This window comes from Macaca mulatta, chromosome 1 (assembly GCF_049350105.2).
Source record: "Macaca mulatta isolate MMU2019108-1 chromosome 1, T2T-MMU8v2.0, whole genome shotgun sequence".
In the NCBI taxonomy this organism is placed as follows: Eukaryota; Metazoa; Chordata; class Mammalia; order Primates; family Cercopithecidae; genus Macaca; species Macaca mulatta.
Genome location: NC_133406.1, coordinates 37,362,741 through 37,378,313, shown reverse-complemented (window position 1 = coordinate 37,378,313; position 15,573 = coordinate 37,362,741). Strand labels below are relative to the sequence as shown.

At 39.7% G+C, this 15,573-nt stretch overlaps 1 protein-coding gene and 1 pseudogene across 11 annotated transcripts in view; both read right to left on the bottom strand.

Annotated features, from left to right (window-relative positions):
* Positions 1-15,228, bottom strand: part of CEP350 (centrosomal protein 350) — a 161,274-nt gene extending 146,046 nt beyond the window's left edge. For 8 of the 11 annotated variants that reach the window (XM_015122601.3, XM_078001037.1, XM_078001043.1 and 5 more), the window contains exon 1: positions 14,896-15,228. Coding sequence is in view for 3 of the 11 variants with exons in the window: in XM_078001052.1 (XP_077857178.1) it covers positions 14,896-14,934 (39 nt within the window). In the remaining 8 variants the exon portion in view is untranslated. Of the gene's footprint in view, positions 1-14,617 lie in introns of all 11 variants that reach the window. The other 3 variants (XM_028851021.2, XM_078001058.1, XM_078001059.1) reach the window with 1 other exon arrangement.
* LOC144340630 (small ribosomal subunit protein uS2 pseudogene) lies at positions 726-1,678 on the bottom strand (annotated as a pseudogene).
* Positions 15,229-15,573: the final 345 nt, after the last annotated feature.

Genomic DNA, 15,573 nt, shown 5'->3' with positions numbered 1-15,573 from the left:
ACAATGCCCCACACTGATGAAACAGAGTTAAACTTCGTAAAAAAGACACCCATAGATTTTTACTTTAGGAGAGCTGAGGGCAGCAAACAGGACCAGGAATAACCAAAAGAAGGGGGGAGCCCTAAAAATAGGCCTACACTTTTGCTTACTATCTAGTTATCCTGAGTACTTTTCTAAATTAATATCAAGGAATATATCTACAAAAAGGAGTCTTACAGTTTGCAAGTCAGGATTATTTTTTGCCTAAAAGTATAAAAGTTTCACTATAGAATTTTCCCTTATACATAAGAAAGTTAATATTGGTTAACTCCAAGGAGAGGAAGTGAGGGTCCAGGATAGGAAGTAGATTTTTCAGTGTATATATTTTTTATTTTTTATTTTTTTGAAGACAGGGTCTCATTATGTTGCCCAGGCTAGTCTTGTTGAATTCCTGGGCTCAAGCAATCCTCCCACTTCAGCCTCCCAAGCAGCTGGAATTACAGCACACACCACCACGCCCAGCTTCTCCTTCTGAATTCTTTTTTTAAAGCAGACACAATGATCACTTTTTGAGGAAAACTCCAAGGAAAAAAGAAATAATTTCTTTTTGCCTTTTTTAGAAACTGCTGTTAATTTTCCATCAACTCCGTTTCCATGTTGCTTAAGAGTCCATGCAAGAACAGCTTAAGATCATTCAGTGATTATTCCTACCCATTCAGTGGCCTGAGCAGTGGGAGCTGTAGATCAGTCTTCTGAGCACTCCAGTCTTTAGTAGGAAACTGCTGAATAGGCACAGAGGGCACCTGCATGCCCTCAGACCAGTCTGCAACCTCAGGCTGAGTAGTGTTAAACTCAGGTGCTGACATAGTCCATTCACCCTAAAATTCTTCCTTGGTCACAGCCTTTTCAGCAGCAGCCTGCTCCGCTTTTTCAGTCTCTTCAGGATCTCTGTAGAAGTAGAGATCAGGCATGACCTCCCACAGGTGTTCACGGGAAATGGTGCCACACACACACAGAACTTTCCGGGCCGGCACCCACCACATCAAACCCACTGAGTGAGCTCCCTTGTTGTTGCATGGGATGGCAATGTCCACACAGCGCAAAGGAGAATCTGTGTTACACAGAGCAATGGTAGGTAGGTTAACCTAAGATGCTTCAGTGAGAGGCTGGTGGTCAAAGCACCACAAGCCGTGGCTCCCGGCAGGCTGCCTGGATCTGGTTAGTGAAGGTTCCAGGAGTGAAGCGGTCAGCAATTGGAGTGGCTCCAGTGGCAGCAGCAAACTTCAACACAGCCTTCTGGCCAGTATTTCTGGAGAATATGACGCTGACATCAGCAGGGTTTTCAAAGGTAACAATGGCATGAGCTGCCAACAGAAGCTTCTTTCAGGTCCTCTTCAGATTTATGATGCAGATGCCATCACTTTTCCTTTTATAGATGTACTGTTCCATTTGGAAGTCAAGGCTGGTGCCACCTAAGTGGGTTCCTCCTGCGAGGAACTTAAGGACATCCTCCTCCTTCATTTGCAGGACATCTAGGCCTCTGGATATTGTAAACATTTCCCTTTAAGTTACAATGGGAATCCAGAACAACACTGTAGGCACCCCTCTCTGGGTAGCGCAGAAAGCAAGATCATTTTCAAAAGTATCCTTCTACATTCAATAACTTAGTCACTGAGAGGCTGTTTAAGGAAATGGAAACAATTTTTCTTTCATTGGAAGCCTTTAATGACTCCTTAATGCAGTATACTTGCTTCCTCTTTATGAATCCATCCACAGAATTTTATCAATTCTCTTTACTCCTCTGTACTATTATTGACATATCTGTCTCTTACATAAAACTGTGGAGATAGTTTATTCCTCTAATTTTTTTTTTTTTTTTTTTTGAGACAGAGTCTTGCTCTTGTTATCCAGGCTGGAGTGCAGTGGCGCAATCTCGGCTCACTGTAACCTCCACCTCCCAGGAACAAGTGATTCCCTTGCCTCAGCCTCCTTAGTAGCTGGGATTACAGGCACGCACCACCATGCCCAACTAATTTTTGTATTTTTAATAGAGATGGGGTTTCACCATGTTGGCCAGGCTGGTCTCGATCTCCTGACCTCAGGTGATGCACCCGCCTTGGCCTCTCAAAGTGCTGGGATTATAGGCATGAGCCACCACACCTGGCCTTATTCCTCTTTATATCCCTAGTTCATGCACAGTATATAGCCACACTGAGTGCTCCAGACCTGTTTGCCAAATGACATTGATAAGTCTCAGAATCCAATTCTTAAAAGCAAACAGGCACAAATACACATATGAAGCCAGGTATTTTATACAACATGAAAAGGTTAGACATTCCTAAACAGAAAATATCTTACATGGTAACACTTAAAAAAAATAAGTATACATATGCATATATATTTTATATTTTAAAACAATCTCAAAATTAAAAAGAAATTATTTCATAAAATATTTTCACTTTTAAAATTTAGACATGAAATCATGAACGAAATGAAGCCAGTAGGGCTCGGTGGCTCACACCTGTAATACCAGCACTTTGGGAGGTCGAGGCAGGCAGATCACCTGGGGTCAGGAGTTTGAGACCACCAGCCTGGCCAACATGGTGAAACCCCGTCTCTATTAAAAATACAAAAATTGGCTGGACGTGGTGGTGCATGTCTGTAATCCCAGCTACCTGGACGGCTGAGACAGAACTGCTTGAACCTGGAAGGAGGAGGTTGCAGTGAGCCAAGATCGCGTTACTGTACTCCCGCCCAGGCGACAGAGTGAGACTCAGTTTAAAAAAAAAAAAGAAAAGAAAAGAAAAGAAATGAAACCTATTAAGTTATGGCCAGTGCTATTACTATTATTCATCAATGATTTTTAGATATAGTTTTTAAAAAGGAAGGTGCCACAATTCCAGAAACAACTTCTACAAGCCCACTAACAACAACAAAAACTATAAATGGCTTTTTAAAAAAATCACCAAAACCCAAACTAATCAAAGATAAATCAGATTTTCTCTTTGGAAAAATATCCTTCTATTTATACAAAGGTCTTCTTTACATCATTATTGCTCTATAACATTTAATAACTTATCATACAAAAATGTAGCAACTACACACATTTTCAGAGATGATCTATTGTATAAAGGGTAGTCTAAGGAGCTTCTCTGAACCTATTCTGGTTTGGAAGCTGACTGATTCATGAACTGTTCTCTGCTCAATCAAATTCTGTTAAATTTAATTTGTCTAAGGTTTTTATTTTAATAGATGGTGTCAGAAGTGGGATCCAAACTAAAGCTTCTAGCAACTCCCAGGAACACCAAATGACAAAGCAAGGTACCCACTGGACTCATTTTGTCCACTGCTCTCTCAAAGCAGCTGGAGATTGTGGATAAGTTCTCTCTCAGATTCTGAAGCTCCATGGGTGTGCATTTGAGCTATCCAAGTTTGAGCAAATTTCTGATCCAAACTAGGTTTGGAAGTTACAACAGAAACTGGACTGGGTCCAGGATCCAACTGTATCTAACTGTCTTGGATCTAGTTAAAGGCCTCAGAATGTCTGGCTGGTTTAGACAGAAATTAGTTTAAATGGTAATACTGAAGGGGGTAGCAATTTCAGCTTTCAGAAATTTGCAAAGATTTGTGTGTTCTAGCCCCCTTTATTTCTTTTTTCTTGCATGCTTAGAGAGGGAAAAATCATGAGCTAAGTTGACCAAGGGGATCCGAGAGCCAAAGCCACTATTCAAGGTAAAAATGGGATCCTTATTTCTAAGACCTGAGTACTATACCTTCCAGCTTATACATGCAGTATTGTTAGGTCCCAGAAGCAGCAAATGCTTACAAAAATGGTGAAATCTTACTTAAGGTAATTTAAAATCACAACGGTACATTCCAAATGAACACTGTACTTTAAGAAGTACATTTGAAAATGAGGGCTCCCAAATCAGTTTCATCTAGGGATGCCTGTTGGTGTACAGAAGCTTTTAAAAAGATTTCAATATTTTTATTGCTTTTTAAAAAAAGACTGTTTGTAGAAGGCAAATAAAAAGCTTAAGCAACTAATTGATAAGAAAAATTAAATCTGCTAACCTTTCGGCTCTGTTATTACTCTTCCCTGAAGGTGAAAAGAAAGTTATCCTAGATAGTGTTTATAAAAGGTAGACTGTCAGGTAAAGCAAGCTTCCTCCTTTTTCAGATCTATTCACGCTGAGTCCAGGTACAGAGAAGGCTTTCTTTGCCCTATTCCTTAATGGGCTCCATCCCGAATTTAGTAATTTCACCTAAGAAATAGTAGCCAGGTTAAAAAGATCACCTGTAGGCTGAGCACGGTGGCTCATGCCTGTAACTCCAGCACTCTGGGAGGCTGAGGTGGGTGGATCACCTGAGGTCAGGAGTTCGAGACCAGCCTGGCCAACATGGCAAAACCCATCTCTACTAAAAGTACAAAAAAAATTAGCCAGGTGTGGTGGCAGGCGCCTGTAATCCCAGCTACTCAAGAGGCTGAGACAGGAGAACCGGGAGGTGGAGGTTGCAGTAAGCCAAGATCGCGCCACTGCACTCCATCCAGCCTGGGTGACAAGGAGTCAGACTCCGTCTCAAAAAAAAAAAGATCACCTGTGCAATTAAAATACACTTTTCTGGCATTTAGCTGGCTATTCTGAAATCCTTTTGTAAATGAAATTTACATCTATAAAGGAGATTTCCATTTGTAAATGTATATGTCTATATACATTAGAAACAGAACGTCAAAGTATAAAACTAACAAAGAAACTCTGGACTTAAACACTTGACCAAATGGACCTAACAGACTTCTACAGAATGCTGTACCTAAAAATCACAGAATATACACTCTCATCTACACATGGAACATTCTCTAAGATGGACCACAAGCTCAGTCATAAAGCAAGTCTCAATACATTCTCAAAAAATGAAATCATGTCAAGCATATTATCAGACTACTTTAGAATAAAATTAGAAATCGACACCAAAAGGAACTCTCAAAACCACAAATACATGGAAACTAAACAACTCACTCCTAACTAACTTTTGGTTAAACAACAAATTAAGGCAGAAATAAAAAAATTCTTCAAAACAAATGAAAATAGAAAAACAAACACACCAAAACCTCTGGGATACAGCAAAAGCAATGTTAAGGGGAAAGTTTATAGCACTAAATGCCTACATCAAAAAGAGTCAGATATCAAATTGACAACTTAATGTTGAACTTAAAGGAACCAGAAAAACAAGAACAAACTAAACCCAAAGCTAGCAGAAAACAAAGAAGTAACTAAGATCAGAGCAGAACTAAATTAATTGATACCATTTTAAAAAAAATACAAAGGATCAACAAAACAAAGTTAGTTCTTTGAAAGGATAAGCAAGATAGATAAACCTCTAGGTAAATTTAAAAAAAAAAAAGTGAGAAGATCCTAAGAAGCATAATCAGAAATGACAAAGGTGACAGAACTCGTACCACAGAAACACAAAAGAGCCTCAGAGACTACTATGAACATCTTTATGCGCACTAAACTAGAAAAACCAGAGGAAATGGATAAATTCTTGGGAACACACAACCTCCCAAGACTGAACCAGGAAGAAGATGAAATCCTGAACAGATCAATAACGATTTACAAAATTGAATCAGTTATAAAAAAAAATCTACAAACCAAAAAAAGCCCTGGATCAGATGCATTCACAGCCAAATTATCCTAGACAAATGAAGAGCTGGTATCAATCTTACTGAAACTATTCCAAAAGATCAAGATCACACTGAATGGACAAAAGTTAGAAGCATCCCATCCCCTCTATGAACTGAAACAAGACATGGATGTCTACTCTTACGACTCCTATTCAACATAATACTGGAAGTCCTACCCATAGGAATCAGGCAGAAAATTAAAATTTAAAAACAAAGGCATCCATATAGGAAAAGAGAAACTCAAATTATCTCTGTTCAATCCTAAAGTCCTTCAAAAAACTCCTAGATCTAAGAAAAAAACCAGTAAAGTTTCAGGATGCAAAATCAACGTACAACAGTCAGTGGCATTTCTACACACCAATAATGTTCAAGCTGAGAATCAAATAAAAAATGCAATCCCATCTATAATAGCCACATGAAAAATAAAATACCCAGGAATAAACTTAACCAGGGAGGTGAAAGATTGCTCCAAGGGGAACTACAAAACACTAATGAAAGAAATAACAGATGACACAAACAAATGGAAAAACATTCCAGGCTCACGGATTGGAAGAATCAATATTTAAATGACCATACTGCCCAAAACAATCTAAAAATTCTATTCCCATCAAATAAGCAACATCATTTTTCACAAATTAGAAAAAACAATTCTAAGATTCATATGGAACCAAAAGAGCCTGAATAGCCAAGGAAAAAGAATACAGTGGCATCACATTACCCAACTTCAAACTATACTACAAGGCTATACTAACCAAAACAGCATGTTACCAATACAAAAACAGACACATGTATCAATGTAACAGAATAGAGAACCCAGAAATAAAGCCACACACCTATAACCAGCTGATCTTGAACAAAGCTGACAAAAGCAAAAATGGGGAAAGGATACCTATTCAATAAACGACGCTAAAAAAAAAAAAAAAAAAAAAAAACTCCAAAAAAACAAAAACAAAAGAAAACTGGCTAGCGTATACAGAAGAATGAAACTGGACCCCTACCTTTCACCACATACAAAAATTAACTCAAGATGTATTAAAGACTTAAACATAAAACCTCAAACTATAAAGATCCTATTTTTAAAAAACCTAGAAAAAAACTCTTCTGCACATTGGCCTAGGCAAAGAATTTATGACTAAAACCTCAAAAGCAAATGCAACAAAACAAAAATTGATAAACAAGACTTAATTAAACTAAAAAGCTTCTGCACAGCAAAAGAATCAACAAAGTAAAGAGGTAACCTAAAGAATGGGAAAACAATATTTGCAAACTGTACATGTGACAAAGGACTAAGATCCAGAATCTACAAGGAATCATAAACAAATGAACAAGAAAATAACAAATAACTCCATTAAAAAGTGAGCAACAGACACTGCTGGTGGGAATGTAAATTAGTTCAACCCCTGTGGAAAAAGAGTATGGAGATTTCTCGAAGAACTTAGAACTATCATTAGACCCAGAATTCCCACTACTAGGTATCTACCCAAAGGAAAAGAAATCATTCTATCAAAAAGACACTACACTACTATGTTTATCACAGCACTATTCATAATAGCAAAGTCATGGAATCCACCTAAGTACCTATCAACAGTAGATTAGATAGGCTGGGAGCCTGTAATCCCAGCACTTTGGGAGGCTGAGGTGGGCAGATCACGAGGTCTGGAGTTCGAGATCAGCCTGACCAACATGGTGAAACCCATCTCTACTAAAAATACAAAAATCAGCCAGGCGTGGTGGTGCGCGCCTATAATCCCAACTACTCAGGAGGCTGAGGCAGGAGAATCGCTTGAACCCGGGAGGCAGAGGTTGCAGGGAGCCAAGATCAGGCCACTGTACTCCAGCCTGAGCGACAGAGCAAGACTCTGTCTCAAAAACAAAACAAACCAAAAAAACAAACCAAAAAACCCCCCAGTAGATTAGATAAAGAAAATGCGGTATGTATACACCATGGAATACTATGTAGCCATAAAAATGAATGAAATCATGTCCTTTGGAGCAACATGGATGCAGCTGGAGGCCATTATCCTAAGCAAATTAACGCAGAAACAGAAAATCAAGTATCACACGTTCTCACTTATAAGTGGGATCTAAACAATGGGTAAATGGAGACATAAAGATGAAAACAAGATACTGTGGATTCCAAAAGTGGGAAAGGGCCAGGCACGGGTGGCTCACGCCTGTAATCCCAGCACCTTGGGAGGCCAAGGTGGGCAGATCACTTGAGCTCACAAGTTGATGACCAGCCTGGCCAACAGGATGAAACCCCACCTCTCCCCAAAATACAAAAAATTAGCCAGGTGTGGTGGCTGGTACCTGCAGTCCAAGCTACTCAGGAGGCTGAGGCAGGAGAATCGCTTAAACCTGGGAGGCGGAAGTTGCAATGAGCCTAGATCAAGCCATTGCACTCCAGCCTGGATGGCAGAGCAAGACTCCGTCTCAAAAAAAAAAAAAAGTGGGAAGTGAGGGGTAAGGGGTAAAAGTTGAAAAACTACCTACTGGGTACTATGTTCACTATTTTAGTGATAGGTTCAATAGAAGTCCAAACCTCAGCATGATGCAATATACCCATGTAACGAACCTGCACATGTATCCCCCCGAAACCCAAATCTAAAATAAAAGCTAAAGCGTAGTCTAACTTCATTTATAACTAATCAGAGAAACAAACCGTATTAAAGCTGGACATTAGAAGTCAACCATACTCATGTTTTCAAGTATGTCGTCATGACCCGTTAGCAGGTTAAAACAAAACAATATGGTGGACTGGAGCTAGAATTTTATTAATGGAACTAAATAGGATTGATTTGCAAATATCAGGTGTATTGAAATTAGTGAGGGCTTTATTTTATTTTACTTTTGAGACAGAGTCTCTCTGTTGCCCAGGCTGGCGCGCAGTGGCGCGATCTCAGCTCACTGCAACCTCTGCCTCCCAGGTTCAAGTGATTCTCCTGCCTTAGCCTACCGAGTAGCTGGGATTACAGGCGCACGCCACCACGCCAAGCTAATTTTTTTGTATTTTTAGTAGAGATGGTATTTCACCATGTTGGCCAGGCTGGTCTTGAACTCCTGACCTCAAGTGATCCGCCTACCTCAGCCTCCCAAAGTGCAGGGATTACAGGTATGAGCCACCATGCCTGGCCATGAGGGCTTTTCAAAGTAAAACTTTAAAAAGTGAAACTTTTATTTCATTATATATATACACATACACATATAACACACGTCTGTTCGTTTTATTTAAAAAAATAAAAAATAAAGGTAAATGTAAAAAAATCAACCTCTGGGAACACAGAACATGGAAAATATATTTCTTACTGTAGGTGTCCTGGTCAAAAGTTCAAGAGGTTCCTAAACTTTCTCAGTTCACAGACCCCTCAGTATGCCAGTTTTTTTTTTTTTTAAATCATGGAACCCCTAGGCCAAAAAAATACCTAACAGTTCCATTTATTAAGTAGTTAAGTTCACAACCTAATAAGTATTTTTAGCCTAACAACTTAATAGCAGTTCAAAAATATGTATAAATTAAAATAAATATTTTTATTACAAAATTACAACTACTTAATAAGATGTGTGTACCTACTAGACATTACACAAGTTCTCAAATCTTGAAATCATTTTGGACACCACCACCTTCATTTACTGCTCCAAACTGATTTTTGCATAGTACTTGCTTTTTATCACAGCAACCTCCCAAAACCTAGCGTTTGGAAGACACAGTGTCATCAAAAAAAAGGTAACACAATCTCTTGTGCAGTATCTCAAACTGGTAGTTTGAGCAGTGTCCTATAGATGTCAAATATCCCACAGCTATCCAATATTGCTGTTTCCCTTAAGATTTCTCAAATATCCCATAGTGTCCAGGTGAGTTACTACGGTGCTCCACAGTACAGCAGGTCCTCCATAGCATAGTTTCATTCAATGTCATTTCTTTACAATTTTGATTAGAAAAAAATTTTGATTCCCCACCAGGGCTACCATGTATGAGTTTGCATGTTCTCCCCACATCCGTGTGGCTTTTCTCCGTATACTCCAGTTTCCTCCCATATCACAGAGGAGAACGCATTAGGTGAACTGACATGAATTGGCATGTCTAAATGGTCCCAGTCTGAGTGAGAAAGAGTGTGTGTCTGTGTGCGCGCGCGTGTGCGTGCGTGTGCGCGTCTGTGTGTAAATGCTACCTGCGATGGAATGGCAGCCTATCTTGTGCCCTACTTGCCGGGACAGGTTCCAGCCCCCTGCCATCCTGATCTGAAATAAGTGGGTAAATAATTACCTTGACTTTTCTTAGTATTTCTTAAATGTATGTATAGGTCCCATTTATTTCAATGTTTAATATTAGAGGCATTTGGGGTCTTAGAAGTTGCAGTTTCCGAGAACTTATGGACAACATTAAGTGAGGACTTACTTCAGTGCACAGTTTAGGAATACTGGATTTAAGAAACACTGATCTAGCCTACGGCTTTACTTTGTAAATTAAGAAATAAGACTTAAGGTTACAAAGCTAGCAGAAAAACAAACATATTTATTAGGGATTTTCCTAAATTTCAATCTTCCACCAACAAAAGTATGTTTGTCTGTCTGTTTCGAGACAGAGTCTCACTCTGTCACCTACGCTGGAGTGCAGTGGTATAATCTTGGCTCACTGCAACCTCTGCCTCTCAGGTTCAAGCGATTCTCCTGCCTCAGCCTCCCCAGTAGCTGGGATTACAGGCACCTGCCACCATGCCCAGCTAGTTTTTTATTTTTAGTAGAGGTGGGGTTTCCTTATGTTGGCCAAGCTGGTCTCAAACTCCTAATCTCAGGTGATCTGCCCGCCTCAGCCTCCCAAAGTGCTGGGATTATAGGCATGAGACACTGCACCCAACCAACAAAAGTTTTGTTTTGAGATGGAGTCTTGCTCTGTTGCCCAGGCTGGAGTGCAGTGGCACAGTCTTGGCTCGCTGCAACCTCCACCTCCCTGGTTCAAGCAATTCTCCTGCCTTGGCCTCCCGAGTAGATGGGATTACAGGCCTACTACCATGCCTTGCTAGTTTTCGTATTTTTAGAAAGAAACGGGTTTCACCATGTTGGCCAGACCGGTCTCAAACTCCTGACCTCAAGTGACCCACTCGCCTCGGCCTTTCTAAAAGCTGGAATTACAGGCGTGAGTCACCAAGTCCCGGCCCTTCCATTAACAAATGTTTTGACACAGGATCTAATTATGAGATACTCTGTTGATTAAATGTGTATATCTCTAAAAATCACATTCAAAATTACATTTGTAGCACTATTTAATAGAAGAAAAAATTTACTTCAGTTTTTTTTAGAAAAAAGTTTCAAAAATTATGAAAGTAATTCTTATAATAAAACCATACAAAAATGTCTAAAGTAAAAAAGAAAAGTCATCCACTCCCTCAGGAAAAACACATGTTTAATGGTTTAATGTCTGTCCTTATAGCCCTTTTTTCTATTCACATGCAAAATGAAAACAAAACTACATTTATTTGTCTATGTGTTTTTTAAATGAATCATATTCTATAGTATAGTGCAACTTATTTTTTCACTTAATTTTATATCATGAACATTCTTCCAAGTCAATACATAATAGTAACAGCAAACACGTGAGCTTATTAATGCTTACTTAGGGCATAAGTGTTAACTCATTTAATTCTCATGGTACCCCTGTAAGATGAGAACTACTAGTATATCCAATTTATAGCTGACTTTTAGTAATTCACCAAGAGTCACAGCTAGAAAGTGGTGCAGTTAGGTTTTGAACCCAGAAGGTCCACCGCATGGTCCCAGGAGCTGAAGGATATGCTCAGCCGCTGCTCATGAAGTAAATATAGATACCCTGAAACCTGTTAACAACTGCATAGTAATTCACAGCATAAATATACTAGACTTTTAACTATTAGCCTACCAACAGACATTTAGGACCTTTTAAAATTATTTATAAAAGTTATTGACATCCTGGAATAATGCTAATATAAATATTCTTAAAGAATTCCTGTGCTGTGTTAAAATTTATGTAAGATAAACTCCTAAGCAGGAAATGATTCTATCAAAGAATATATATACTTTTAATTTTGATAGGAAATGCCAAATTTCCTTCCAGAAGTTTGCTTCAATGGCATCATTTTATAGTCCCAATTACAAAGGAGAGGGTTCAGATTCATTAGTTAACATTTTTGATTCATAAAAAAAAAGGCCCATTTTGAGTTTTTAATTAATACTAAATAGACTGCCAGGTTGATCACAATTATGTTCTGATTTTACAATTATCTGACGTATTAAACAAATGTAGACTTAGCAGCTGTGCAGTGGATTCTTCTCCCAGTTATGAAACCAACTATGCGTGAGATGTCACCCCTATACAACCCTCTGTTTTCTTATGTATAAAATATGGGAATTGGACTAGCTGGCCTTGAAGAATTTAAACTCCCAATGCTGAGATTAAGAAGTGACTTAAAAGCTATTACAAGCCTATAATTATAGTACTAGTATAACAGGTTAGGGTCTTAAAGTTTCTATTTCCTTTAAATTACCATAACTATTGCCAGAGCGCCCAGGCAAATCACTAAAATAGTAAATAAAGTTTCCACTTGCGGCATACTCCCAGTGGCTTTTTAATCCCAGGCTGTCATTCCCTTGCTACCTAGCAAATTTGAGCATATCTCTGGAATATATTCCCAAGAGGTGAGGTGTGCCTAGGAACTAAGAACTAGTCTTTTGTTTTGCATTTAAAATATTATCCTGGGACCATTCTTTAGTCAATTTCTTCAACTAGTATTTGTTGACTATATTACCATATGCTAGGCACTGGGTGCATAGTAGTGATTAAAGGATCTCTGCCATTATGGAACTTACAGACCAGATGAGAAAGGCAAAGAATAACTCAAAATAACCACAAATGATAACAATGAACAACAACAACAACAACAACAAAAATACAGAAAAAAAATACTATGCAATCTGTTGTTTTTTTTTTTAAACTATAACACTAAAATTTTTTGACATGGGAAAAGTCAATAAGGAAAACTATTTCAGTTTGCCTCACATTGCAAAAATAACAATCACAATTATACACAGAGAATTAACTTTTTAAATCATCAGTTGTCTCAACAATAAAATCATCAAGATATTACTACTTTTCAGTTATGTTACTGATCATGTGGCTTGAACGTTTGTTTTACATAACTAAGAGTATAAATGACTGGAAGAATAAAGAGGACAGAACTGAGTATCCAAACAAAGTGAAAGACAAGAAATGAACTACACTTTAAGAATCTTGTTCAAACAAAAAGTATATACGTAAAGAAGTAAAGTGATCCATTAAAATTCATGACTTGTCAATAATTAACAAAATGTTATAAAAATACTAATGTTTTAAAAAAACTGGCGATTATCAGCATAAGGGGCAAGTGGCAAGTAAAAAGGAATAAAAATAGAATAATTTTTTTATATTTTAAAATCATGCCAAATGCCAGAGTACCTATATTAATATTTACTTTAAAATAAAACTAATCCCAGATTATCTGCAGAAATGACAGGCATTCACATAAATGATCTTCCGTATGTGTCAGTTTCCACGACTGCAAAATAAGGATATCTGCCATACATACTTCACAAGATCACTGTGAAAACTAAACAAAATAATGTATATAGAAGCACACCAAAAAATGATGTCAGTTATTTTGGACAACTTCTTTTTTGCTCCCACTATAAATTATAGCAATTTAACAAATAAAATTGATTACAGCAGGACTTCATCTCCTTTCTTCTGCTCATGATATGGTAGAAGTGTTATAAAATGGGCAAAAGACTGACAATCAGAAGCAGAAGGAAAAAATCCAAAAACTTTATAACTCATAAATTGATTGCCCCACAGAAGGTTGGTTAAGTATTAACGCTCTTACATGACACACACACAAATTAATCTCAGAAAATCAAAGAAATTCGTTCACATATGTATGAAATTTTTTACAAATAGAACTTGCCATCTCTACATACACAAAGTTCTGATCCTGAGGATGAACAGAAGAGATACAGAGATGCGCATGTATTTATCCACACATATAATGTATTCTAGCTTGAAGTTTATTTTCAGATTACAGTATCTTAAATTTAATGCAACGACAGTTCAAATGATTCAGATTTATTTTATTACATTAAATGAAATTTGTCAATTTAGCACACCGAAACTAATTATTATATGCCCATGGCTTTGAAGCAACTTCCAGCATGGGTCGAACAACTAATCCCTCAAAGTCATAATTCCATGTCATTAGCAGTGCATTTCCTTGTTTAAAAACAATATTTTAAACTAACAGATTTTTAGAATGGAGGGCAACTTTTTGTATTTTATCATTGTTTCTACAGAACTTTTCAGGTTGTTACTAGCTCTACCAAAGATAGTCTTTCTTTTAAAACTCTTCAAATACAGGGCAGGAGGTATCGTTAACATGGTAACAATAACGACTTCCCCAAATTCAAAACAAGGATCACCATCAAAACAAAACAATCAGGTGGAGTACATGGATACTGATCACTATTTCTGACAACCTGTTTTTTCCCATATGAAGGATCTGCTACTGCATTAAAACATTAAAATCTATGCCTATGTGCAACTTTCTATCTCAAAATTTAAAATCCAGGCAAATTCCAATTCATATATTGTGACATTGGATGTTGAGCGGCATTTAAAAGAAGGCGGAGGAAAATACTGCTAACTTCCAAAACATAAAGCTTTTTAAATCTCTCCCCAAATTATCTGTGAATAAGCCGGTAGACTACCTTCAGCAACCGCTAGACTAGAGTAGATCAAAGTTTTCCCTATACTTGAGAATGTGATCCCCACCGAAAAGGAACAGAAACTGATCATCCTTGCCACTGGAGTCAGTCCCCGGAATCTCCCCAAATATGCCTGATCGCCAAATGAAGAAGGGACACTTCTCCGGGGAGCAAAGGCTAGAGGTATCTTACCTCTCTGCAGGCTAGAGGAGGGGCAGAGGAGGCGGGAGGACACTGGCAGGTAAGGAAGGAAATTCCGTCTTCAGCAGGCACTGGTGGGACCCGAAACCTAGGTCCCCCAAAAGCTTCAGAACCCAGGGAGGTTCCCCGAGGGGGACGCCAAGCAGGGCTAAAACTCTCCGCGCCCGGCCCCGCCTCTCTCGCCGCCACCGGGGACCCGGGACCGCGGACAGAGACAGTTGAGGGTGAGCGAGACTCCGCGGTCCCAGCCAGGTCCTACCGGAGCTCACCTGAGAGTGTCGCCTCCGCCCTCGGCTCCCACGGTGCATCCCGCGGGACCTGGCGGAGGGTGCAGTGACGCCGCCCCGACCGGCCCCAGGGCTGCCCGGCCTGGCCTCCCCGCTCCGGGGACGCACCGGGTGCCCGCCTCGCACCGGCTCCGGGGATCCGCCGGTCCGCTGGCAAGGAAGACGAGGCGAAAAGGCTGCCTCCCCTCCCCTAGGGCAAGCCACCCCCCGAGCTGCGGCTCTCTGCAGTTCCCTCTGGCGCAGGTCTGGCCCCGCTCCCCCGCCCGGGAGTCACTTCGGCAGGGGCGGCCCAGTCGCCATTACAGCCCAACAACTGACACGGAGGAGGAGCGGCGCCAGCGGCAGTGGCTGTGGCGGCGGCGCGAGGCAGGGCGGGAACAGTCGGGCCCAGGCAAACCTCGCGAGAACTGTCCTGAGACAGTGCCACAGAAATGCCAACCTTCGGTTAGGGCCATGTTGAGTGTGGCCGAAAGGTGGGAGCGAGATAAAACAAGGAGCGGAACCGCGAGGAAGCCATGTTTGGCGTGGCGAAGTTTAAACTCGTAGGACTCGGGAGGAGCCAAGGTATATCCGCAGAAGAGACCACCCCTGCCCTTTCCCTTTGACGCTCGTTGGGCCTTTTGGCTGCGCATTTCACCCCGGGCTGAGAAAACAAGCTGG